The sequence below is a fragment of the Triticum aestivum genome, chromosome 7D, assembly GCF_018294505.1.
Source record: "Triticum aestivum cultivar Chinese Spring chromosome 7D, IWGSC CS RefSeq v2.1, whole genome shotgun sequence".
Lineage (NCBI taxonomy): Eukaryota > Viridiplantae > Streptophyta > Magnoliopsida > Poales > Poaceae > Triticum > Triticum aestivum.
Genome location: NC_057814.1, coordinates 601,411,506 through 601,438,972, shown reverse-complemented (window position 1 = coordinate 601,438,972; position 27,467 = coordinate 601,411,506). Strand labels below are relative to the sequence as shown.

General features: G+C 42.4%; 1 protein-coding gene and 1 long non-coding RNA gene across 16 annotated transcripts; one reads left to right on the top strand and one right to left on the bottom strand.

The window, feature by feature from the left end:
* Positions 1 to 973: 973 nt before the first annotated feature.
* Positions 974 to 4,854, top strand: LOC123166684 (uncharacterized). The gene is made up of 2 exons (XM_044584481.1): positions 974 to 3,168; positions 4,318 to 4,854. Exon 1 carries the CDS (start codon positions 991 to 993, stop codon positions 2,863 to 2,865), a length of 1,875 nt encoding a protein of 624 aa, XP_044440416.1. The 5' UTR covers positions 974 to 990; the 3' UTR covers positions 2,866 to 3,168; positions 4,318 to 4,854.
* Positions 4,855 to 5,674: 820 nt separating this feature from the next.
* LOC123166682 (uncharacterized) lies at positions 5,675 to 23,465 on the bottom strand. 15 transcript variants are annotated; one of them, XR_006483660.1, is made up of 9 exons: positions 22,915 to 23,465; positions 22,772 to 22,830; positions 22,182 to 22,352; positions 21,646 to 21,785; positions 8,963 to 10,243; positions 8,802 to 8,872; positions 7,099 to 8,701; positions 6,773 to 7,007; positions 5,675 to 6,055 (listed from the first exon to the last, which is right to left on the bottom strand). It is a non-coding gene; the product is annotated as an uncharacterized lncRNA (long non-coding RNA). The 15 variants fall into 15 exon arrangements; XR_006483661.1 differs by having other exon boundaries at positions 8,975 to 10,243; XR_006483658.1 differs by having other exon boundaries at positions 7,099 to 8,872; positions 8,963 to 9,010; positions 9,748 to 10,243.
* Between the last annotated feature and the right edge of the window lie 4,002 nt (positions 23,466 to 27,467).

Below are 27,467 nucleotides of genomic sequence, written 5' to 3'. Positions count from 1 at the left end.
GAAGCTTTTCAACAGTAACGCCTTCAGGAAGGAAGCGACGCTCATGCATCGTCGTCACCGGATCCAACCATCAAAGCCAGAATCTTGGTTTTCACCCTGAAAAATCAGCCTGAGCATATCCAAGCAATGCCTCAAGAAGGTAACAACGTAAAAAAGGTACAACCAACTTGGGTCAGACCTAGGTTTTCACCCCGGAGCTCGAGACCAGGTGCACGCATCACCACCATCGAGGGTGCACATGTGTTGTCGCCACCACTTTCCGCGATCCCTGCATCTACATGTGAAGTATCCTCATTGTTGCACAACCCTCCCTCTACGTCAAGTCTTCATCCATAGTTTGCATCTCACCGCCAAAGTCAACCACCGGGTCTGAAGATGAACTCTCTCCAAAGACCTTTCAGTGACCTCCGTCATCGTGGAACCGCGGGAGGTCATTGTAGTACAATGTGCAACCACCATCACCCGCCCGACCAGGTCTGTATCACCACCGCCAAGTTGTCTAGATCTGAATCAGGGCAACTATACTGGGTCGGCCATGGATGACGCCGAAGCTCCGTCCGCCCGCCATCAGATAATTATAAAAATGTGTGTTGAATAATTAAAATTTGTTTGAAATGTTTACGGAATGTTTCTGTAATTGATTGGAAGATTAATAAAATGATTAAAATGCATATAGATATTTTGAATTATATTCTTATATTATTTATATAAAAATGTAGTACACGTATGAATTTTTTTCAAACTGAATATAAATAAACAATTAAATTTTGCATGAAACGTTGCTGGAAGTGTTTGAAATATGACTGGGATAATTGCTGTTTGAACATTTATGAATATGTACGCAAAAATTTAAAATATCGAAACACGATTATAAAGAATTAAATCAATTGAATAATTCATAGTAAATTTTTAATGGCAAATAAAAAATGGAAGATTGGTGAAAGAGTCTCATTGGTGAAATAAGGGAGACGTGAGAGACCTCCTTGCCCAATGCCCACGGCCCCTTCGTCTCTCCCTCATCCATCTCCACAGCCGCCGTCTCCGCAGCCGCCGTCTTGCCCGGCGCCGCCGTCCCCATCCTCAGCAGCACAGCGCGGGCGGTTGCCGAAGCCCACTCCCTGCCCCTCTCCCTCCCCCGCCTCCGAGCCATCCCCTATCCGAGCAGGCAGCACAGGCAAGAACTCCCCCAAATCCCCAGCCAATCTCGCCCCAACCCCCAAGACCACCGCCCAAAGAATCCTAGAGGCAGTGCCGCCCATGGTCAGCGCCGGCGGCAGGTTCGAGAAGAGCCCCACCGCAGCGCCGTCCGTGGTCAGCGCCGGCGGCAGGTCCGGGGAGGTCCACACCGGCCAGTACAACATCTACCAGCCGCCATCCTCTCTACGCGGCTGGCCCGACGACCACGACACGGAGGCCGCCCTCCGCCACCTCGGCCTCCTCGATTTCGCGCGGCTCCAGCTCCCGGACGGTATCCCCCGACACGACCTCGTCTCCGACCTGGTCGCCTCCTACCACCGGGAGAGCTGCCGCGGCTACGCCTACCTCTGGGGGGTCCGCGTCAGTGTCGACCGCAAGTCCTTCCTCAGCGCGGCAGCCCTCCAAGCCACGGCGGAGCACAAGGTGATCCCTCCACGGCGCAGGACGAGGAGCACAAGGAGCTCGTCCACGGTTACCTGCGCCGCCTTGCAGTTCATGGAAATCTGGATCCTCCCGCAGTTCCAGGGCAGGGACATGTTGCCGTCAAATGTGTCGGCTGCGATGCGGGAGGTGAAGGCGGAGTTGGCGCATAACGTCGACTGGGGTGAGCTGATCTGGGACCTAGTACAGAATGATATTCTCGAATTGCCAAAGAGGGATGATAAAAATTCATACTTTGGGTTGCATCTCCTGAGACTCATTTGGGTAAAGCATCCAGAGGTGTTCGGGTTGAAGGACAGGATGGAAAGACTCGCTCGGGTGCATCTTGACAGAATCTTACCGCAGGTAGTCGACAAAGTGACGGAAAGAATCCGGTTGGAGTTTACGAGACCCAAGAAGATTACGAGATTCTTCCGGGTGCAGCAGCCGCAGGTGGTCAACAACTTGTCCATACCGGTGGAGTCTGAGGATGAAGCTGCAGCAGTTGTTCAAGTTCAACAGCAATCTATGGTGGGGGATGAAGCTGCAGCAGCTGTTCAAGTTCAACAGCAATCCATGATGGGGGGTGAAGCTGTGGCAGTTCTTCAAATTCAGCAGCAATCCATGGTGGTAGAGAGCTCACCGCTGACCATAGTGCTGAATAATGATGCAAGCGTGGGCAAGAGGAACAGCTTGGAGGCTGCCCTGGCAGAGCCTGGGCACGCTGATACGCACAAGCATGGAGTGAAGCATGTGAAGCAGCAGTTTCAGCAGGGCAATCAACAGAAGCAGACATGTAACAGGAACAAGTGTAGTGTACCCAGTGGATCCATAGTGCTGAATGATGATGCAAGCGTGGGCAAGAGGGATAGCATGGAAGCTGCCCTGGTGGAGCGTGGGCAAGCTGAGGCACACAAGCATGGAGTGAGGCATGTGAAGCAGCAGTTTCAGCAGGTCAATCGACAGAAGTGGACACGTAAGAGGAGCAAGCGTAGGGTACCCAGTGGATCAACAATCTCTTCCACAAATAGTTCTCGTGACATTATAGGAATAAAGAGTGAGATTAAACGTGCGCGACTGGAGAACCAACCTCCAAAGGAGTTGCTTGAAGCAGAGATGTTTATCCAGGCAATAAAGGTGCTGAACGAGACACTGTCTGCAGAAACCGTCGTACATATCTTGCAGGACTCTCCACCGTCTGGCTCCCCGCTGATGCGGGGTGGTGCAGTAGTGGAGGTCACTAAATAGGAGAATGGTTCTCATGCTCGAATGTGATCCTGGTGTGATCAGTAACAGGATGTAGATTTGCTCTCGTCTGGTGAGCATTTGGCTTTTGGAGCTCGGCATTTGTGGTCTGTAGCGAGAAGGATTATCTGGCTGTGCTAGCTCTTGGTTGGCTAGTCTCGGAGAACTGGGATCATTGGTTCATCTTCTGGATGTGTTGCCCTAAAACCTGGAGCCAGAGTACTTCATATGAAAAAAATTGATATATGTGTTGGATGGTTGTACTTTTTTGGGAGTACTCAGCATGTGGATGCTCAGGATTTCCAGGTCTGATCCTTATCTTGATTCCTGTTATTTATTAGTACCACTAGTAGAGCATGTCATGTCGGATGATGCTTATGTCTTGAACACTCTGTGATTATTCTGAACTGTGAAGTATCTATGCTATTTTAGTTTTTCTACTGATTGTCCCTGCCGTCCAAATTTACTTTTGTGTTGCATCATGAAGAAGCAAGAATGACAGTGTTTATGATGCGATATTTAATCTTGGTTTGTTAGAAATATGGCATTTCTGTTGTTGAAGAATGGCAGTGTTTATGATACGATATTCAATCTTGGTTTGTTAGAAATATGGCATTTCTGTTGTTGAAGAATGACAGTGTTTATGATACGATATTTAATCTTGGTTTGTTAGAAATATGGCATTTCTGTTGTTGAAGAATGACAGTGTTTATGATGCGATAGTCAATCTTGGTTTGTTAGAAATATGGCATTTTTGTTGTTGAAGAATGACAGTGTTTATGATACGATATTTAATCTTGGTTTGTTAGAAATATGGCATTTCTGTTGTTGAAGAATGACAGTGTTTATGATGCGATAGTCAATCTTGGTCTGTTAGAAATATGGCATTTTTGTTGTTGAAGAATGACAGTGTTTATGATACGATATTCAATCTTGGTTTGTTAGAAATATGGCATTTCTGTTAATCAAGTGGTTAGTTTGGATCTTTTCTTCCATATGATTATATGTCGTTGCTGAGAAGTAATACAGTGGTATAATATTTTCAATTACTGCTAGAAGTTTGTATCATGGTGTGATCAGTATTGTTTGTACTAACATAAAGCATAAAAATATGATAACATTTATCATAAATCTAGCAATAGTATGACCAATGAAAATGACCATGTATTTATGATATAATGATGGTCTAAAGATAACTTTGACTAAACGCCTTCTAGAATGTTGTGTATTTATGAATGGAGATAGTAATTACTTGTCATGATTATCTCCTAATATAATCTTGGACTAGCTGGAGTAGCTCATCATGAATTAGTTTGCAGTCTACAGGAAAATTTAGCAGTCAGTTAATGCCCGTAAACTCCGCCACCATGACTGGCTACAAGCTAGCATTACAAGTGTTCTTCTGCTATATATTTAATGGAAACCAAAAGACATTCATCATCATCCATCTTGCAGGTCCATCTCCATCTCCCCTCCTGGTCCGCGTGCTTCATCGTCGTTCTCGTCGTTGCTTCTGCCGCCGACTATGACTGTAGTATGCCGTTGGGGGCGGTGACTTCGCACTGCAGGGATGAACTCGCATGGGTTATATCTACCGGAGAAGAGCCTTATTGGTTTTGAATGCTGCCAGCAACTTAAATGTGTCAACAAAGCAACATGTTCTTCCCTGCTTCACATTGCTCTATTTTCATATACATGAAGATGCAATTTGTCACTCAGATTGTGACCCTGGTGGGACCTTGTAATAGGATATCTACTGGAGTAGTAGATTTGTTCTTGTCTGGTTAGAGTTTAGCTTTTGGAGCTCGGCCTTTGTTGGTCTGCAGTTCTTTGTCTCGGGTGTCAGAAAATTTGGATGCTTGGTTCGTCTTTTGGATGCTTTGCCATAAAATCTGGAGCCAGAGTACATCATATGAACAAAAAAAAGATTTATATGTTGGATGTTCTGTAGTTTCTTGGGAGCATGTGGGTGCTCGTGATTTCCAGGTCTGATCCAAAAGCCAAAGGCCAAGCATGTCATTTAGAATGGTACTTATGATTGTCTTGCACATCCTATGAATATTCTGAACTATGAAGTATGTATGCTATTATAGCTTTTCTATTGAACATCCAATAGAAATCCAAAGCTGTTCCCGCTCAACAGTTCTGAAATTCAAGATTCAAACTCAAGTTCAGGTGTACAGATGGTTCACGGCTTCACGCCATGTTTCAAATACCGCACTCAACTATTTTCTGAACGCGGTCTGGTTTGCAATCTGAATGCAATCAAGGAAACCTCAGCGATATTTAGTTGACAGTGTTACCATGTTTGGTCAGCCAACCAAAGACGCATATCAATTCATCTGCAAAAGCTAAGATGCGGCAGTACCTCCGTAAACATAAAATATTCGAGAAGATCTGAAGATCAATTGGAAAACAGATGGTAGTTCATCGTTCTCAGGAAAAATCGCTACAACATGACGACAGCACGGCTCACAAAGTACGGTGACAATCAGTACAACTTGTAATGGTGAAATAACAGCTTCAGTGTGACCACAAGAATAATTATCTAAGTGTGAAGTTGCTAGTGCATACAAAATACTAGGATTCAGAGTATGCAAAGTCAGTACAAAAGCACAAAAGTACAGAATGAAGGTGAAAAGAAAGCAAACCCAACAAAAATGAATGCAAAGAAATTGGGTCATTTGTTCCTACTTTTTGTTAACAACTTTCAAAATGCACTGAAAAACAGTACAACCCAGTGGCTTTTGATTTAGATTATTGGAAGTCACAAAGGAAGAAGAAAAGGCAGATTTTCTCCAGACTGAAATCATATTTGATTCTGATAATAGTGCAATTATCCTTTTGGCTTTTGGCTACACATCGTAAAATAGTTGTCTAATTTACTGTCACTTTAGAAATCCATTTCAATGTACATCATACCACCATACATCAGTTTCAGAAAATAAGGAGGATTACTAAAATATAGATTTGTCAAAGAACCGAAGCTTGTAAAAGTCATATGCTTCACCCAAAAGAATCGAAGTCCCATGGCAATAGTCGAAGGCTTCACTCAAACAATCAAAGCTTGTTCCTAGTGCAGGGACAATCACATCATCTCCTGGATTTTCCGCAAAACCATGAATTGCCTTCTCCAGTGCACTAGTGCGATTAGGACAAGGTGACCTTCCTGGTGCGGCAGCACCGATCCCCACTGTGCACGCAAGACCAGATATGCCATCAGCTACAGATATAAATATATGACAGCAGCAGCAGCCCATTTTTAGTTAACCCGCTTCATGAACTAAGCTTTCAAAAATAAAAATACTGCCGCATTCCAGCTAACATTTCAAGTCTTTTATCAGTGACCATGAACTGCAAACCTCATTATATTGTATTATATCAGAGTAGTAGTTTCAATGCAGCACACAACAGAATAGAAATCCCAATTTCTGGACAGCCTGCCACATTCTTTGTCAAATTTGTACTTCAGCCCACACTAGCTCCATTACTCATATCAGCAACCACTGTCGATATAATTATGGATGTTAATTCATAGACAGCCTTAAGTTGCTAAAGCTTCTTAAACTGTGACCATGTATTTAGGATACTGAATATGTAATCCAAATTTTAACCTGGTCATATTTTTTTAAGTACAGTGCAAAATTTTCCAACTGCATTATGTATGCCATCCACTGTCTAATGACACTCTCAACCTGAGTTCACCAAGGTTCATATGTTTGCCACAGTTCATAAATTGTACATATCCACATCTTAATTCTTACATACATAAGTGCTAAGCTAGTCCCAGGGTAATCAAAATTCCAAGATGTGCTAAGCTAGTCCCAGGGTAATCAAATTCTGCTGGTCCACATGTAATGGCAATTGCATTTCATGTTTCTTCAGACTGCACAGCTGAATAAATTCATACCTTCGAGTCCATGCTGGGGCTTTTGGGTCGATCTAACAAATCGAGTAATCGACTGCTCAGATGCTTGCAGTAAACCATCGATTTCAGTATCGACCACGCCATCAGCCGCACAGATCTGGCCTTCCGCACTCACTGCCGCCATGGGCGGCAGCGGATCTGCAACGGTTGCGACCACTGGCAGTGTAGTGGCTCCATGAGTACATTGCCATCGTTAACGTCCTCCAGCATGGTGGTTCTGCTTAGAAAAATTGAAATTGAAGACAGAACTCAGCCAAAAGCTATACCTAATCCGAGGCCAATAGAATACAAGCGCTGCAGAATCATACCTTTTAATCAATTGCATCAGAAATTCCATCTTCTGCGCTAGCCTTTGTTTCCTTCGAATAGAAGCTCCGCCGCCCATCTAGCCCCACTCGATAATAGGAAAAACCAGGAGCCGGAGGTAGGAGAGAACTCTGCCCAGCAACCCATCCCTCCATTTATTCGGCTACTGAGGCCCTAAACCTGATCCACGGATCAGGACGGGAATGACGGCATGAGCCACGACCCTGTTTTGAATCGTTAAAGGAGGTGCTCCTCCGCCACAAACCTGGCCCACCATACAAGATACCCGTCGGCCGTATTTCTGCATTTCCCCCTTTTCCAGTGAACAACAGCCTGACGCAGAAAGTAAATGCACCGCATCCCAATGCTATGACGAACCGCCCAGATAAAGAGCACATGTGTGCTCGAGTTCAGAAACACCACTTCCTTGCTATCATAGCTTTTCTACTGATCATCCCTGCTATCCAAATTTACTGTAAAGATGAGAGATCCCTGCTGTCCAAATTTACTGTAAAGATGAGAGATCCCTGCTGTCCAAATTTATTTTAAAGATGAGAGATTCAATCTTGGGCATGATCTTTGTGTGAATAATTTTGTTAAAGACATGTTATTTCTTGTTTTAAAATCCAGATGCTTTGCGTCTAAAAATCCAGGATGGACGAGGTATGAAACAAACTGGCGTATGGTACAATGTAACTTGGGTTGAAAGTGTAGAATCAGCAGGAACTTGAGTTGAAAGTGTACAATCAGCAGGAATTAATCATCAAATTAGCCGGACTGTTTTGCTAGTTGTCAATCAAATTAAAACTAGGAAATTCCCAGTGAACCAAGCAGATGCAATTGAAGATTCCATGGTCCAGATCCCACTGAAGAAGCACCAACCAGAAGAACATTCACTTCTAAAAAATCAATTCCACAAGAAAGGTAGGCAAACTATTTGTTCAAGTTCCCAGTTCAGAACCTTCAACTCTGCATTGTTTTAATCCATAGCAACAATTCCTAACCTCTCTCCGCATATCGAGTCATCAACATTATCCAACTACAAAGTCAGGAGGCCAGGTTAAGTGTCAACAGAGAGCGAGCAAATTAGGCGTGATCTTTCTTTATCAACAAATTTCAAAGTCTGCGTATACCAAAAACTAATTTTGGATAATGTTTTTTGACATAAGGTACATAAATTAACAAACCAAATGCAATCATCGAGAACAGTATGTAGAATGGTAGTCTGATAAATCCAAGCGTGACCCCAAAGCAATTCAAGTATATATGGAGATAATCAGAGCTCATGTAGATGCAACCTTTACTTCTATAAGGTGATACATTTGCAAGCTAAAGGCCAAAATTTGATTATCTACTATACAAACTTTGGGTATGAAAGTAGGACCCTCGTTTGAGCAAAAGGATCTTCCATCATTTACTTCTAGCCTTTTGTATATACTGGGAGCTAAAAACGAGATCAGATTCCATCAAAACCGCATGCAAGTTAGCAGACACCATAAACCACGTAATCTTCAGGAAAAAGTCAAGAGATTCAGATGTGCACACTACTAACTCCAGGCTGCACCAAAGAGGATGAAGCCACTGAATGCCAAATCAAACTGAAAGCTGCCACAAAGACCAAATCATCAAGTAATATGCATCAGAATCACTAGTCAGAAGTCAAAACCATCGGGGAAGTAGACACAGTCGAGGCTGATGACTTCACCAAGTCCCTGCACCGACTTGACGTTGTACTATACTTTCCAACTCTACAATCTTGCACTAACACCTCCAACACTGCAAATGCACAACCAACCCAAATAAAAGATACTTCAACAATTCTTCAGAAAAAGTCGGGCAAAATTACGAAATCTATGTAGAGAGTACTAAGATTTTGACGTTGTAGGAAACTCTTCCATCCAGAAGCCCTGAACTCTGCGGATCAATTTGAATACTCAGACTAACAACTCAGGAAACTGGTTTTCTAACCGACAAAATAGAAAAAAATACGAAATTAGATCTCCAGGCAGATTTTCATGTAGCATGACATGCTCTTATCTTATATGCTCGTGTCGTATATGCCCTCAAACTTGATAATATGGTAAAACTGTTCACTTAGGAGACTTGATTGCACACTCTAATTTGCTAAAGTTTATATGCTTGGAAGAGAAAAACTGTATAACAAATGGACATAAAACCAAAGTATCAATGAGTGTGCCTCATCCTTCCCACCAGGAAGCTCTATTTATGAGCATCATATAGACTATTTCCACCTGGCAGCAAGGCATACTAATAGGCACATAAAAAGTTAACCTGTACATGATGTTTATCTCTTATAATATCTATCTTTGCAAAGGGAAAAAATGCAGAACAACCAAATAAAAGCTTAGTATTATTATCTAAAATAGTAGTACATCATAAATCACCTATCATATCATTTGTTTTCCACCAAATCTTATTTCCATTGTCTAGCATAACAAATCATCAATCCTCTGATCATGAAACATGCCCAACCAAAATATAAAAAGCAGAAAGGTAATATATTCTGGGTGCATGATGGAAGGGCAACATGAGCTAAATTTTATTGTCTCATTTTAAAGTGTAAAGCATGGATTGCACAATTGCACACGGAAATTAAGGAGACATATGTCCAGAGCAGGGTCCGCACGGACCTTCAGATCAGCACCACCGAGCATCAAATAGAGGCAGAAAGAAATCCATTGTATGTCAAAACATTCAGTTGGTAGTTTGCTACTACACCATGATTCATCACACACGTACTACCACACATCAAATGTCTGCGGTACAATTAAGATAGTTAAACTGGCAGATCAGGTGGAAAGCATGGTGCAAATTTGAATTTTTGGAACAATCATTTGGTTGTATAGTTTACTTGTAGTAGTTCATAGATTATAATATGTCAATTTTGAGGTAAGGTGACCACATGGCAAGCAAGATGTCATGGAGCAAATTTGAGGTAAGGTGACCACATGGCAAGCAAGATGTCATGGAGCAAATTTCAGTGGACAACCGACGAAGTAGAGTGCTAATTGGGTGCGTACTCGATCGAGCATCCAGAGCTTCGCCTAGTTTCTTTCCCTGTCAGACATCACTTCCCTTCTCCTTGGAGGCTGAAGGACCCCTTTGAAGGAAGTGTCGAATGTTAAGCTGCATGGCATTTTGGCAAGGCCAACAACATTAACTTTGGTTCATTAACAGTACCTTAAACTGATCTACAAATGTGGTACATAGAATGAGTAAGGAGTGAGCTCGCCAGGTTATGTGGCATGAGTGTGGTGAGATGAGATGATAATGATCTCCAGGGAAAAAAGTGATGCCAAAAAAAATCAATTCATTGGAGCTAAATTTGAGAGAAAGATGAAATACTTGAGTAAAAAACTAAGCACAAAATCTTCCCCTCAATCTGCTTGGATTTTGTCAAAGACATAACAGGCATAGATAAAACAAAAATCCACAGAAATAAAGCTGAGAATTTACGGGGATCAAATCAAGAGGAGGGAGGGAGGGAGGGAGAGGTGTGGGTACCTGCGAGGCTGCAACAAGGCATACGTTCCATGTGAGCAGCTGCAGCGGCTGCCTACGCTGCTCGCTGCGCTTACAGAAGTTAAAGTAGCAGCATTTTGTGGCGGCGCAACTTGACATTTGAACTCGAATTACAATAGAACATAGCAGGTCTACGAAAATGAACAAATGTACCTATGGGCAAGAGAAACAGAGCAAGAGACAACGAGAACATAACACTAACAGAACATATCACAAATGAACAAATGTACCACTTGGGCTAGAGGATGTGCTTCAGAAGGAACTTCACGCGCCGCCATGATGACCTGGCCGCCGCTAATGAGTCCATCACTACTCTTAGCCCCGCCTTGACCACCGCCAAGGCCGTGAGTGCAGCTGCCACCCCCGCCGCCTCCGCTAGTCAGTCCAATCCAGGCTGGTCCCCCCAACCCCTCGACCACCCGAATCGCCGACTCATTCCAGGTTCACCTTTCCCGACAAGGAGCCACCCGCCCCTTCGTCGCTGGAGCCTTCCATGTCGGCTAGGTTCGCGTACGACCCAGCGAGGGGCAACACCCGCTCGCGCAAGACGAGGTGCCTCATCGAGGATATGTTCTTACCTATGGGATTTGGCGCTGGTGCTCATGGTGGCGGGTACGAGGTCGTCTCTAATCCTGGTAAAAATTGTTGAGGGCATCAAGGACGACTTCCCGGAGCTTTCGAACAAACGGCTTTCAGGTCTCTCTCATGCAGCTAGGATCTTTCTTCGCTAGCTTCACGCACTACCGGTGGTTCGACATGGTTCGTGGGGTGGACGCAGTACACTACCGCGGCACGCTGCTCCTAGTGTGGCGGTCGAACAAGATAACCTTCGCCACATCGGTTCAATGCTGCTACAGCGTTGGGTTGTCCATCCAACGCATCCCCTGCGGGAGTTCTCGCCTCAAACCGCCCAAGAACTGTTGCCCGAATGCCTAATCTACCATATGGCCATTGAATCCTTCGACAGGCTCGACCTCTCGTACTTTGTTGTCAGGGCATGGGTGGACGACCCCAACGAGGTGCCGATGAAGATGCTAAAGTGCAGCCTTGTGCTTTCTGCCCCGACCCGCTCATGCATGTCTCCCTCTCGCCAGGTTTCGGCCTTGACGGTGGCAAGGGGGAGGTGTGCCTCCTATGCTACCCCCTCCTACTACTATTGCATCTAAACTAGCACAAAGACATAATAAACGCGAGATAAGCTGCTCCAAAAAGGCACATACCATTGAAATTGCCATCTATTCTAATTAATCCAAATCATCTCCTGTGATTTGTACTCGTAACATTCTGGCGGTGGGGTGGGGGGGGGTGCAAAACATCGTCTACCACTATGTCGTATCCATATGGGCACATACAAGCTACTAAGCTTAGGTCAAAATATCACAAATCCAAGTGCCAAGTTATCTCCAACCTAGAATCCAAGTAGCAATAGTCCAAGATGAATCCCAATAGATCCAACCGGATACCGTAGTCATGTCTAATCCTACTTGATAACCTATATAAATCCGATATATCCTCAGGCTTGGATCATTACTACACCCTGTAAAGTTTTCCAGCTTCAATCGTTCGAAAGGAAGGAATCTAGCAACAAATCGCTAACTACGAATCCAAACCAAGCCTAGTATCGTAGTTATCTAAGGTCCGGTACAATTATGAGGAGGGTTAGCAAAATCATCAAAGTCTACCATCTCCGATCCATTTCCAAGATGATCCCAATAGTCCACCGATACCGTAGTCATGCTAATCCTACTATACCTATATAAATCCGATATATCTCAGGTTGATCATACTACACCCTAAAGTTTTCCAGCTTCAATCTTCAAAGGAAGGAATCTAGCACAAATCGTAACTACGATCCAACCAAGCCTAGTATCGTAGTTATCTAAGTCCGGTACATATGAGGAGGGTTAGCAAAATCATCAAAGTCTACCATCTCCGATCCATTTGTATCATCTCCATGCTCATATCCATATGGGGCACATGCAAGCTATCACACTTGCTCAGTTCTCTTACCCTCGTGCTCAGGCTCAGAATGGTGCCGCTCTGAGCGCAAGCATCGGCACCTTCATGAGGCGGATAGTGCGTTGATGATCGTAGCCACCTATCTCATCAACATTCATACTTCCTCTGCTCTACACAGTTATATTCCTCTCGTGCGTCTTTGTGGCATTCTCGTAACTACTAAACACTTCGTTTGTTTGGTTGCTTCTGCTACGTTCTTCACGCACCAAATTGTCTGATCAATATGTTGAGTGTGTCTTTTTAGGTTATAGTGATGAGCACAAGGGTTGTCGGTGTTCGGATCTGGTGAGTCGTCGGATGCGCATTTCTCGAGATCAGCTGCTCCAATAAGGAACATACCAACAAAATTGCCATCTATTCTAATTAATCCAAACCATCCTTCCATGATGATCATGTACTCATAACATTCTCACGGAGGGCCATCAAAACTATCAAAGTCTGCCAATTCCAATCCCTTTTGTATCATCTCGATGCTCGAATCCACATGGGGCACATACAAGCTACTAATCTTAGGTAAAAAAAATCACAAATCCAAGTGCCCAATTTATCTCCAACCTAGAAACCAAGTAGTTATATCATCTAACCAAACACCATTTCTATTACTCAAAGATCTTTGTTTCCTTACAAGTAATTCAATCCAAGATGATCCAATGGTCCACCAATTCCACAATCATGCTAATTGTACTACACCTATATAAATTCAATATATCTCACGTTGATCGTACTACACCCAAAAGTTCTCCAGGTTCAATCTTCAAAGGTGGGAATCTAGAACAAATCATAATCATGACCCAACCAAGCTTAGTATCACGGTTTGGAAATCCAATATAAAGCAAGCTTGCACTTGATGACTATAGATAAAAAAAATTAGAAGTTATCATCCACGAGATTTTTTTCAAGATCACAATCACCCAAGGTTTATTAAAGATCTATTTATCCAAGAATATAATATCACTTCATAAGTCATACTCTCCAACTACTATTGCATCCAACACATAATAAAAGCAAGATCAGTTGCCCCAAAAAGGCACATACCACTGAAATTGCCATCTATTCTAATTAATTCAAATTATCCTCCCATGATGATCTTGTACTCATAACATTCTTGGGGAGGGTTAGCAAAATCATCAAAGGGTACCAACTCCGATCCATTTGTATCATCTCCATACTCATATCCATATCGAGCATATACAAGCTACCAAGCTTAGGTCAAAATATCACAAATCCAAGTGCCCAAGTTATCTCCAACATAGAATTCAAGTAGTAATATCCAAGATGATCCAAAAGTCCACCAATACTGCACCCATGCCAATCATACTATACATATATAAATCGGATATATCTCAGGTTGATCATACTACACCCTAAAGTTCTCCAGCTTCAATCTTCAAAGGAATCTAGCACCAAATCATAACTATGATCCAACCAAGCCTAGTATCATAGTTATCTAAGTCCAATACACATGAGGGCTAGCAAAATCATCAAAGTCTACCAACTCCGATCCATTTGTATCATCTCCATGCTCATATCCATATGGGGCACATACAAGCTACTAAGCTCAGGTAAAAATATCACAAATCCAAGTGCCCAAGTTACCTCCAACCTAGAATCCAAGTAGTGCTTCAATCTTCAAAGGAATCTAGCACAAAATCATAACTATGATCCAACCAAACCTAGTATCATAGTTATGTAATTCCAATACACATGAGGGCTAGCAAAATCATCAAAGTCTACCAACTCCGATCCATTTGTATCATCTCCATGCTCTTATCCATATGGGGCACATACAAGCTACTAAGCTTAGGTAAAAATATCACAAATCCAAGTGCCCAAGTTACCTCCAACCTAGAATCCAAGTAGTGATATCCAAGATGATCCAATAGTCCACCAATACCACACTCATGCCAATCATATATACCTATATAAATCTAATATATCTCAAGTTGATCATACTACACCCTAAAGTTCTCCAGCTTCAATCTTCAAAGGAATCTAGCAAAAATTATAATTATAATCCAACCAAACCTAGTATCATAGTTATCTAAGTCCAATAAATATGGGGAGGGCTAGCAAAATCATCAAAGACTACCAACTCCGATCCATTTGTATCATCTCCATGCTCATATCCATATATGGGGCACATACAAGCTACTAAGCTTAGGTCAAAATATCACAAATCCAAGTGCCCAAGTTACCTCCAACCTAGAATCCAAGTAGTGCTTCATATCAAAGGAATCTAGCACAAAACATAACTATAATCCAACCAAGCCTAGTATCATAGTTATCTGAAGTCACAAAACCATACTATGATCCAACAGCCTAGTATCATAGTTATCCTAAGTCCAATTACCCATGAGGGCTAGCAAAAATCATCAAAGTAATACCAATTCGATCCATTTGTATCATTCCATGCGCATATCCAAGGGGCACATACAGCTACTAAGCTTAGGTAAATATCACAAATCCATGCCCAGTAGTGATATCCAAGATGAATCCAATAGTTCACCAATACACGCTACATGCAATAATATATACCCTATATAATCTGATATATCTCAGTTCATCAATACTACACCTAAAGTTCTCAGTTCATCTTCAAAGGAATCTAGCAAAAATCATATTATCAATCCAACCAAGCCTAGTACCATAGTTATCTAAGTCCAATACATATGGGGAGGGCTAGCAAAATCATCAAAGTCTACCAACTCCGATCCATTTGTATCATCTCCATGCTCATATCCATATATGGGGCACATACAAGCTACTAAGCTTAGGTCAAATATCACAAATCCAAGTGCCCAAGTTACCTCCAACCTAGAATCCAAGTAGTAATATCCAAGATGATCCAATGGGGCATATACAAGCTACTAAGCTTAGGTCAAAATATCACAAATCCAAGTGCCCAAGTTACCTTCAACCTAGAATCCAAGTAGTAATGTCCAGGATGATCTAATAGTCCACCAATACCGCACTCATGTCGACCATACTATACATATCTAAATCCGATATATCTTAGGTTGATCATACTACACCCGAAAGTTCTCCAGCTTCAATCTTCAAAGGAAGTAATCTTCCCCGCTTCCCCTGTCGTCATACCTTCGCCACTCGGCTCTGGATCTAAAGGCTAACTAACGGCAGCAGCAGTACGCTCCCGACAACATTTTCACCCCTACCCACACCTCCCGTGTACTCTCCACTGCCTGCATGTACGGCTAGGTATCATTTCCCTGGCTGCGAGTTACTCGTGTGCTGCCTTGTTCCTACATCATCTGCTCCCATGCAAGTTGTCGCCATAGCTGCAAGCTTGGGCACCGCCCCCGAACTTACCCAAGGACGCCAAGCGCCCAAGTGCACGTCGCTACCTGTCACCAAGGCTAGGGACTTCCAGCAAGGGAACGTGCGATGCGGAACCAAGTCCGTGACACATAACCCTCAAACAAGGTGAGGACGCCAAGTCGAATCGGTGGGAAACGAAGAGTGCATGAGAGGTATGAAGAAGCGATGCAAACGCTATCAAGAGCGGCACGCCCTGCCATCCTCTGCCTTTTCACTTGAACTTGCAAAGAGGAACCCTGAGCTGAGTTACTCGTCCCAATTTTGCCCTCACAGTCTTAAGACCCCTGTCACTTCATTTCCCCCGGCGCCAAGGGTCCGTCACCAACGCAAGGTTGCCTGCACTCAATAACCTCTTGCAAGGTGGCTTCGTACCAGAATCCCCTAAATTAACATTTTTTTCCGTTGGCACTGCATGTACATATATTTCCATTCGCATGGTCAAAATCATATTTCTTCTTATACATTGGGTTGAGTCATGCCTAGTTTTCCCTCCACGACCATGATGATCTTGTACATAACATTTTTGGGGAGAGTTAGCAAAATCATCGAAGTCTACCAACTCCGATCCATTTGTATCATCTCCATGGCTCATATTCATATGGGGCACATACAAGCTACTAAGCTTAGGTCAAAATATCACAAATCCAAGTGCCCAACTTATCTTAAACCTAGAATCCAAGTAGCAACATCCAAGATGATCCAATAGTCCACCAACACCACACTCATTTCAATGATACTATACCTATATAAATCCGATATATCTCACGTTGATAACGCTACACCCTAAAGTTCTCCAGCTTCAATCTTCAAATGAAGGAATCCAGCACAAATCATAACTATGATCCAACTAAGCCTAGTATCATAGTTATTTAAGTCCAATACATATGAGGAGGGCTAGCAAAATCATCAAAGTCTACCAACTCCGATCCATTTATCATCTACATGCCCATATCCATAAGCTTAGGTCAAAATATCACAAATCCTAGTGCCCAAGTTACCTCCAACCTAGAATCCAAGTAGTAATATCCAAGATGATCCAATAGTCCACCAATACCACACTCATGCCAATCATACTATACCTATATAAATACGATATATCTCAGGTTGATCATACTACACCCTAAAGTTCTCCAGCTTCAATCTTCAAAGGAATCTAGCACAAATCATAACTATGATCCAACCAAGCCTAGTAACAAACCCACATGCAGATACCAGATTTTCCCACAACCATCCACCGTCATGACTGACGCACATATGTATGTACGGTGGCAAATGATGCCTTTCTCCTCCCAGTGCCATCTTCTCGCCTTCCCTAATCGCCATCCCCTCGACACTTGTCTCCAAGTACAACAAACGACGGCAACAACAGTCCGCTCCCAACAATGTTTTCTTACCTTCCGCCACACCTCACGTGTACTCTCTGCTCCCTACCAGTCCAGCTGGGCATCCTTCGCCTGACTTTGGGCTGCTATGTGTGACGCGTCAATCCCACATCTCGTGTTACCTGTTGCGCGTCGCCATAGCCGCACAGGCAGTCGACACCGCAATGGCCCTCTAAATTCTCATGTACATGTTCTTACTACTAATGATACTTAACAGGTAGCTCATTTCAGGAGGTTAGATTTTTAATTTGGTTGTAGGGTCATTCTCGACTTCGACTCTTGTTCCGATTTAGGATCGGCACACGGGTTCTCTACTTGGTGTTGGCCCTCAGCGCTATGACTCACACGCCCTCTGGAGTGTGCCAGGCTTTGCCTTCCCTCCGCTACCACCGCCGCCAATCTCTTCGACTCACTTACCTCGTCTACCCACTCGTTCTGGCATGATCGTTGCAGTCGCATGTGTGGTTCTTGACTCTCATCCTTAGTTCGACGTGGTCTCCTTGGATCTGTCTTTGGTAATGTGTCTTTAGACAGTCAAGATTGTTAGTTGGGTAAACACGTCCTTTCGATCTTGTTCACTCTGATGTTTGGGATCCAGTTGCCTTTGCCTTGAAAGGAGGCCATCGCCACTATATTATCTTTATAATGATTTCTCTCGACACAAGTCGATATATTTTATGCCTTCTTGTAGTGAGGTCTATCTGTAAGAAGTTTGCCGCCTTGGTTCATACTCAGTTTTCCACTCATATCCATGCCTTTCTTGTATATCCCTCAATTGCTGCACGAATTCCTTGTTGAGAAAAGCACACTTGCTCAGTTCTCGTCTTGTGCTCGTGGTCAGAATGGTGTTGCTAAGGCAAGCATCGCCAGCTTCATGAGGCGGCTAGTGCGTTGATGATCGTAGCCACCTATCTCATCAATAATCATCCCTTGTTTGCTCTACATGGTGACATTCTGAGCGTCTTTGTGGGTATTCCCCTGACAGCTCCCTTCATCCGGAATTGCTTGTCGCACAAATGGATAAAAAATGATGTATCTAGAACTAAAATATGTCTAGATGCATCCATTTCTCTGACAAGTATTCTCGGACGGATGGAGTACTAAACACTTTGTTTGGTTGTGTTTGCTACTTTCTTCACGCACCAAACTGTCTAATCAATCTGTTGAATGTCTTCTTAGGTTACAGTGATGAGCACAAGGGCTATCAGTGTTGGGATCTTGTCAGTAATCGGATGCGCATTTCTCGAGATGTGACTTCTCATTGAGTCTCATCCTTTTTATGCACGTCCATCCTCTGCTTCGCCCCCCCCCCAATTGAGGATACTTCCCTCAATTTTCCCGATACACTTATCACTCATTTATTGCCCTCGCCCACCTATCCCAGCGTGTCCTCCCGTACTACTGTTATAGACCCCACACGTCGTCACATGTGGCTTCCCCACCTCGTTCATTACTTGAGGCTACCTCACCTAGCTCGTCCATGAGGCTTCCCCGATGATTCCCCTTCATCATCTTCACTACACTTGTGGTCCGCGTGTTATGGATCCTTCTGACGAGCCATTCCCTCTACTACAATGTCCTCTCCTGTTGGCAATGCATCGCCTCCAGCTCAGCCTACTTATGGCTTTCGAGCTCTCGCTTCCGCCTATTGACCACTATGGTTATTCTGGCGCCGCTTTTCTCGAGACGACTTCTTATCATGACGCATTTGTTCATCCCGAATGGCGGCATGCGATTGTAGAGGAGATTGTTGCTCTTGTGCGCATCGACACGTGGGATGTCATTTCTCTTCCTCCCCGTGCTCGTCCAATCGCTTGTAAGTGTGTCTATAATGTTAATACACTGATGGTTCTCTTGAGTGTTACAAAGCTCATCTAGTGGCGCAAGGCTTTCCTCGGGAACATGGCAAGACTACAATGAGCATTTGCTCCCGTGGCCTTCGCACACTTCTCATTGTGGCTTATGTTCACCACTGGTCTGTCTCTCGGCTTAATGTTGAGTTGCATGAGGTCTACATGTAGCCACCACCTGGGTATTCTCTTCTTGATGACATGGTTTGTCGTCTTCGTCACTTTTTTATGGCATTAACCAAACCTCTCATGCCTGGTTTGAACGTTTCGTCTCGATGGTGACTACGGCTAGTTTTCGGCGAGTGCTCATGATCCTACACTTGTCCACCTTTCAACTCGTGGTCGAACTCTTCTTCTATATGTCGATAACACTGGCAATGGCTCTAAGTACATTTGCCTTTGTGAAGGCTCGTCATAGTGGATTTCTTATGTCTAATCTTGGTCCTCTTCGCTACTTCCTAGGGATTGAAGTTTCTTCTACCTCTAATGGCTTCCTTATCAAGTTCGTCATCACCTGCGGCTTCCCCGCCTTGTTCATTACCTGAGGCTACCTCACTTGGCTTGTCCCCTTGGGCTTCCCCAGTAATTCTCCCTCATCCTCTTCTCTACTACACTGGTCATCCGCGTTTTGTGGATTCTTCTGATGAGCCATCTCCCTCGACTGTCTTTCTCTGCCCTCCACTATATGCTCTGTCGCATTGTCGTCGCGGCTAGGATGGTGGCAAACTTAGTGACGGCGATGCCTCTCAGGCGTCATCGCTAGAGCCTCTCAAGTTGCATGAACGGACGGTGGGGACACTGCCGCCATGGCTGTTGGCATTCCCTCTCTCAGATCATGAAGTGTTTGGGAATGAGACTAAGAGAAATACAGGAAAGGAGACAATTACTAGCGTATTAGGGGAATGAGGCCCAAATAGAACTGTTGAGATGCCCATTACCAAAATGGTTGGTGTATTCTTATCCAAAGTGGGCCACGCTTTTGATGCAAACAAGACCGTGTGGGATATCATCGATCCATGCAGTGATTTTCATGACGGTTATCATCTCTGGATACTCAATACAACAATAGTTGCCTGATTTTGGCATCAAGCATGCTCGCCGAAGATGTAGCCGATGTACGGGGACGAACATATTAACTGTTTTAGCAAGCATGTGGTGGCAGTAATGTGGATGCTCCACATAGTTGCAGCTTGCCGGGTTTGACCACACGCCAAAGATGCGGCTAGCCTTCACCCTACATCGGTTTACAATGGTACGCCCCCTCTTACTACATCATATGGAAAATTGTAGTATTGAGTTGATTTCTCTTGCCCAAGCAATTGCAGTTTGTATTGAAATTACGCTTCTCTAGCCCGACACAAATAGTTCAGTTTCAGAGTTAATGTGCAAAAGATATAATCACCATAAATATTGAAAAAATCTGAATATTCTAAAATATTGCTATCATTAATTCAAAATAAAGATATAACTACTGGTGGTCGTTATGTTTCTTCTTCGCAGTTTACCCTTCTATTGTTTATCCAAAAGATATAACCACAAATAGAAAAATCTGAATATTCTTCTTTTTCCTCACAACGTTGAGCAATAATAACCACCATAAGAGTATGCTAATAAGGCATATTCCCTTACTGATAATCCAAGAGTTAATGTTTCTTTTCTTAACTGACAAGAACAGAAAACCAAATTTAGGATGTCTCTGATTTTGTCGGCTTCTATAAAGACAGTATAGTGCAACACGATTACACGTCTTCTACTATGCACTCACCTATACTTATGGTTCTCTTTCCCTTGAAATTTATTTCTACTGTTATGAGACCATAGTGCATCTGAAACTATTTATCAAGCTTCAGTCAACCCATAGGCTTTGAGGTAAGTTTACAATGCTATTTGTTTGTTCTCAGGCATATAATCCTAGTTTTTGGAGAAACACGCACAATCCAAATCAGAGCCGTCATATGCTAGATTGTGTCGTGCAAATAAAGGGAGCTATATCGAGGGGGGTTATCTAGATGGGATTATAGTTCACTAAGAAATCCGAGAGTATTTGCCTCTAGAAATGAACATTGGCCCCAGAACATCAGAATTGTGTGTGTCTTTCAACAAAGTTAGAACTCAATTTTTTTCTAATATCATATAAAAGAATGGTGGAGCTTCTTAAGCCGGGAGCTAAGCAATCAAGGAATAGTATATCTGGTAGGTAGGAAGATAAGTTGTTGCTTTGGTAGTGGAAAAAATACTAACAGAAACCATGACTATGTTAATCAGGCAACCATGTTAAGTAAACAAAACCCCTCTTTTATCTAGTAGGCAGGAAGATAGCTTGTTGAATATTACTGCAAGAGAACTGGGAAATAATGCAAAAAACAAACTGATAATATTGTACTAAGTAACTTACAAAAACGGTCAAGCATTTCCATACCTGATGATTTCATGAACCTTTTATATCACATTGTATTCAGGAGCGTAGCTTTCAGACCAAACACCTTATAAGCGCAGTTTCAGATGACAAAAATTGTGTCGTAATTCAGGTGCACTGATTTTTAATATTGGAGCTGAGACCTGTCACGAGCAGAGTTAAGGCATAATCTATTCCATTAAAAAAATAACATATTTCCTGTTTTGCCCAGTACAATTTCATTATCACAGTTGAGACCTATCTTGAACAGAGTTAAGGCATAATCTATTCCATTAATCAAATGTTTTCCTGTTCTGCTCAGTACAATTTCATTATCACAGCTGAGACCTGTATTGAGCAGAGTCAAGGCATAATCTATTCCATTAATCAAATGACCTTTCTCCTATTCTGCTCAATACAATTTCATGATCCATATACTAGCAACTTTTATCAACACAAAATTTCTGGAGATTAGAGCAATTATGCAAGAAGGAAAGCAATGGAAATATTAATGATTTGAAAAATAAACAAAGCAGGGTCAAAAGAGACGTCACACTTACATAGCGCTTGCTTCTGCAGCTAACATCTTCTGTCACAATCATCATAGCACCAGAATGCACTTGATCATAGTGCGGTCCATGTCAACTTGAGATCCTCGATAGTTGATATACAAATGCTCAAAGATTGCCCCTTTAAACCCAAACCAAGGTACATATCCCCAATCCATGTGGCTGCACATAACAAGTGGAATTTAGAAGGATATCGCTGGAACACATAGCCATAGGCAGGCAGGGAATGGCTGACTGAACATGTGACTTGTCCGGTCATCCCAGCGCATTCCATGCTACTGAGCTGTGCAGTTTACCCAGAAAATTAACCAACCACACACAATCAGGCAACAGATCGGTAGAAGAACAGCTGCCGCATAAACCGTGAACCACACAGTTGCTGCATTGCCATTTAGTTACCAAATGGCGGAGCAGAGTAGATCTATAGCAGCAACAGTATGGATTCTGAAATTCTCTAGCCACTTCACTGAATCCACGGCTGCTCATCTTATTAACCTTTACTACCATATGAATCCGCTTGTCCTAACATCGCAATGTAATGTATGGGATTGTTCATGGCAGAATGTGTATTGGTTCAGTACCTTTCTTGCGGATGCAGGATCGCGGGAGCATGTCGTGGCAGGGCTCCTCCCACCGCTGCCTGCCAGCATCCATGGATTCTCAGATCAGAAACAAATGACAATACAATCCAAAGGTTCCTGACAGAGGGTTGAAGGGCACGCACAGTAGTTGAGGGTCGCGCACGAGCGGCCGAGGAGACGTAGCCGCGGAGGGGAGGAGGATCTGCGGCCTCGGGGCACTCTGCCGGAGCGCCATAAGGGAGGGGGGACTCCGTGCCGTCGCGCGCCCAGCCGTCCACGGCGCCGTCGTCCTGGGCCTGGTGCGAGGGGACGGGCGGCGCCGTCCTGCTCCATCCCCGCGAGCTGAGGCGAGCAAGAACTGGGCGAGGCGGCGGAGATGCTCCATCTCCGTGGCGTCTAGGGTTCGCGTGGTCACTCTCCCCTCGGTGGACTGGCCGGCGGCCGGTTTGGATGGAAGCCGAACCTGACATCAATTGACCCCTGAATCATACAGGAACCACGGAACGAGGCGAGCGAGGAAGATGGGTCTACGCGTGCGTGAGTGCGGGGAGGGACGGCGGACGAAGAATTCGGGAAACACTCATCAATCGGCCGACGGCGGATGCGAGACGGGGATGGGAGGAGACGGCGGCGGCGGATTGTGTTGGAGACGGAGGAGACGGACGACTGCTTCGTGTGGGAGACGGACGATTGCGTGGGCTACTGGGCTGGGTTTTCCTTTCCTGTGAAGAACAACTTTGGTAAGTTGAGGCCACGCACCAACGGTCAGAAAAAAAAATACTGCAGCGCCTTACTGTAGCTTCTGCCTTCTCAAAAAAAATACGGTAGCTTGTGATTCCAAAATTTGTGAACGAAATTTGAAAAAATAGGGAACCTTATTCTTTTGAAACTTTTGAACCATTTTTGGAATTCCGAACATTTATTGGAAAACCTGAACAAAAAAACAAACATTTTTTGAAATATAAAAAATTTATTAAAAAGTGTGAAGAATTTTCGAAATTCCAAACAAATTTTGACAAACATGCGGAATTTCTAAAACCGTGCACAAAAATTTGAAATGCTGATCTTTTTTAAAAATTGAATATTTATTGAAATGTTTGAGCATGTTTCGAATTTGTGAACACTTTTGAAAAATATGAACAAATATTTGAAATTGTGAACATTGTGTTTTAAAACACGAACAATTTTTTTGAATTTTGAATTGTTTTCAATACGCAAACAACTTTTGAATTTATGAAACAACAAAAAGGAAGAAAAAGAAACATAAAACACAAAAACTTAAAAATGAAAATGAAAACCCAAAAAGGAAAACGAAAAAACAAGTAAATAGAACAAAAAAGGAATAAAAAACCAGTCAAGAACTAGGACCATCTAGAACGTTCCTAAAACTGGAACAAAACGCCTCTGTGTGCCGCTATAAATTAGGGACTTGCCCATTGCACGCTCTATCATGAACCTCCTATGCGATGCCCCGACTATTTGACGCAAAATGCATCAAATAGTGAATTCCTAGGAGGCGGATGACGTAAAAAAACATTATACAGACAAACAAATTGGAGAAACAAACCTTCTTTCATATCTCTACTACAATTTATATCTATACCATTGTTATATAATTTTCTCTCCCTTTTATTAGCAAGTGACGATGGTTACATCGTTCAACGAGGAAGAAACTTCGATGGGGCATCATTCATCCACATGCAAGAAGGAGCTCTCATGGGCATCCTAACTAGCTCATGAGCTACGCCATTATAAAAAACATATGAGGAAACTTGCAAGCAAGATTGTAGTAGTCATCAAAAATCACCGGTGCTATCCCCATTGATCAACCTTCATTCTTCATAGTTTCCACGACTTTTAAGTTGTCTGAGTTGATCAACAACTTGTTGCATCCCACTTTTGGCCACAAATAAACCCCAACGCAATGCCATAGCTTCAGTAGATAGTAATCTGTACACATGTCGATCTTTCAGTTAGCAGCAATTAGTAAATTACCAGATGAATCACGAAGGACACAGGTCTGGATCGATGCACCTTTTATGTGGTCTTGATCAAAAGCTGCATCCACATTAACTTTTGACAAAACTAGCTGGTGGCTTAAGTAATCCATCTTTCTTTATCATTGCCTTTGGAGCTAATGAGGAGACAACATTCGTTGTTAAAGCTTTGATGTTTGATACTATTTAATTAGAATTCTGTATTTGCTCAGCACGGACAATTTTCCTACTTTCCCATAAAAAATACCAATAGGAGATGGCTATTATTTCATGTATATTATTTTGGCTGAGAAGACCAAGCTCTTGTATCGGAGTCTGAATCAGAAAATCCATTACAGCTTCACCCGCCATATCGACGCTGCACGCCCTCTTGATCTATAATCTCATCCAACCATAAAAGATGTCATACCTCGGCTGCTTTGTTGCATGTAAATAGTAGGTGAGTTACATCCTCTGCACCTGTGTTGCACATGGGCATTGTCTAGAAACCATAATGTGTCGATTTGGAAGATTGAGTCGCTAGGGAAGCGTCCTCCTTAAGGTTCTACATAAAAAAATCACCTTAGTTGGGAATTGTAGTTTCCATATTTTCTCCCAAACTCCATTCAGACACACAGACTCAATTCTCTTTGTACTCCTCAATTTCTAGCCACGTTGGTGACCCCAATTCACGTGATATGCTGAACGGACTTAGAACAATCCATCCCACAAAATCATCCATGTCATGAGCAGGCAAAGGAATAGACAAAACACGCTAAACATCTAGTTGTCAAAAAGTTAAAGTTACCAACTCCCCATCCCACTACCTCATAACCGGATCAATAAGGTCATTAACCTAAGCATAATTCATAGTGGCATCATAGCCATAAGCATAGCAAGCATCATCTTCATCAAAAAAAGGGATATTTCAAACTAATCCAATGGATCATAGCATTCATCCGCCGGTAAGTACCAAGGAAAATTAAAGAATGTATGAGTTAAAGAGTTACTCTAGTTAGAAGGTGGGCATGGGTGATCAATCCGCTCTTCCTCCTTATGTCCTTCACGCCCCTCTTCATCTTTTTCATCTAATGAGCTCACGGTTTCAGCAATTTCTTCTTCTATAGATTCCTGCAAAATATTAGTCTTTTCCAGGGCAACAGACATTCTCTCAATAAAATAATTAATACGAGCATTGTATCCATAGTTTTCATAGTAATATTTAAGTATGGCAAGATTTTCAAATTTGTAAAGTGCATCATCATATTTTCAAGCAAACAAACAATTTCATAAGCACCCTTAGAAGCAACAAATTCTTCTATTTGTTTCACGTCAAAGTAATCATATACAACATTAGCGTAAGAATCCAAGGTTTTATTATCATTAAAATCATATTGAAAGTGAAGATGGTTAATCCTCATTCTAGAGCAACAAGTAAAATCATACATAGAGCACAAATTCCAAGTATACCAATGTAACATTTTTATTTGATTCCAAGCATACCAATTGGCCATTCTAAAGCAACAAGTAAAAGGGAGCTTTCTGTACACCCTCCTGGGCCGGCCCATGTGGGGCGCAAGGTTCCCTCCTATTTTTTTTCTTTGAGATTTCGGAAACAATTCCAAATTTCAAAAAGTTCACGGATTCAAAAAAAATTATCGAATTTGGAAAAAGTTCTAGAATTAAAAAAATGTTTGGGATTTCAAAAGAATAAACAATTTTTTATTTTGATGAACAATTTTCATGGACATTTTTTGGTAAACTTTTTTTAACTTGATGAACAAACTTTGTATTAGACGATTTTTGTTGAAAAAAATGGATGAACAAATTTCATATTTATGAACATTTTTGAAAAAATATGAACAAATTTCGAATTTGATGAATAGTTTTTTAATTTTCTGCACAAAAATATAAGTTTAGTGAACATTTTTTGAATCCCAATGAAAATAAATAAATTCAATAAACAATTTTTGAATTGATGAACATTTTTTGAATTCGATGAACAAAAAATGTTTATGAATTTGGAAAGAAAATTCGTAAACAAAAGTGAAAAAGTAAAGAAGGAAAAATAAAATAATAAGAAAACAGAAAAATAATAAGAAAGGGAAGGGAAAATTAAAAAAGAAAAGAACAAAAGAACGAAAAGAAGGAAAAACCAAAAGAAAAAGGCGTGAAATGGGTTGGCCCATCCGACTCCCAGCGCACGAGGATGCACATGGGTGCTCGACAGCGCCCTACGAGCCGAATAGGAATCCCGTGTAGACGGGTCGTCCTATATGACACATTCTGTATCGTATAGCACCAGCACACACAGGCGGGCAGCGAACTGGGATGGCCCATTGGCAGGCAAGCCAACTAATGCCATGCTGCATCGGTCCACTGCAGCTCGTAAAAATACTGTAGCGCCTAAATGTAGTTCGCGATTCAGAAGTTGTGAAGGAAAATTCAAAAAAGAGTGAACATTAGTTTTTGAAATTTTAACAATTTTTTAAATTTCCAACATTTTTTGGAAAATGTGAACAACAAATGCAAATTACGAACATTTTTTGAATTCACGCACATTTATTTAAAATTCTGATATTTTTTCGAAATTTCAAACAAATTTGTAGAATTTCTGAAAGCATGAACAAAATTTTGTAGTTCACATAATTTTTTCAAATATTTGAACATTTATTTATTTTTTTAACAAGTTTCAAAATTTCAATCTTATTTTGAAAAAC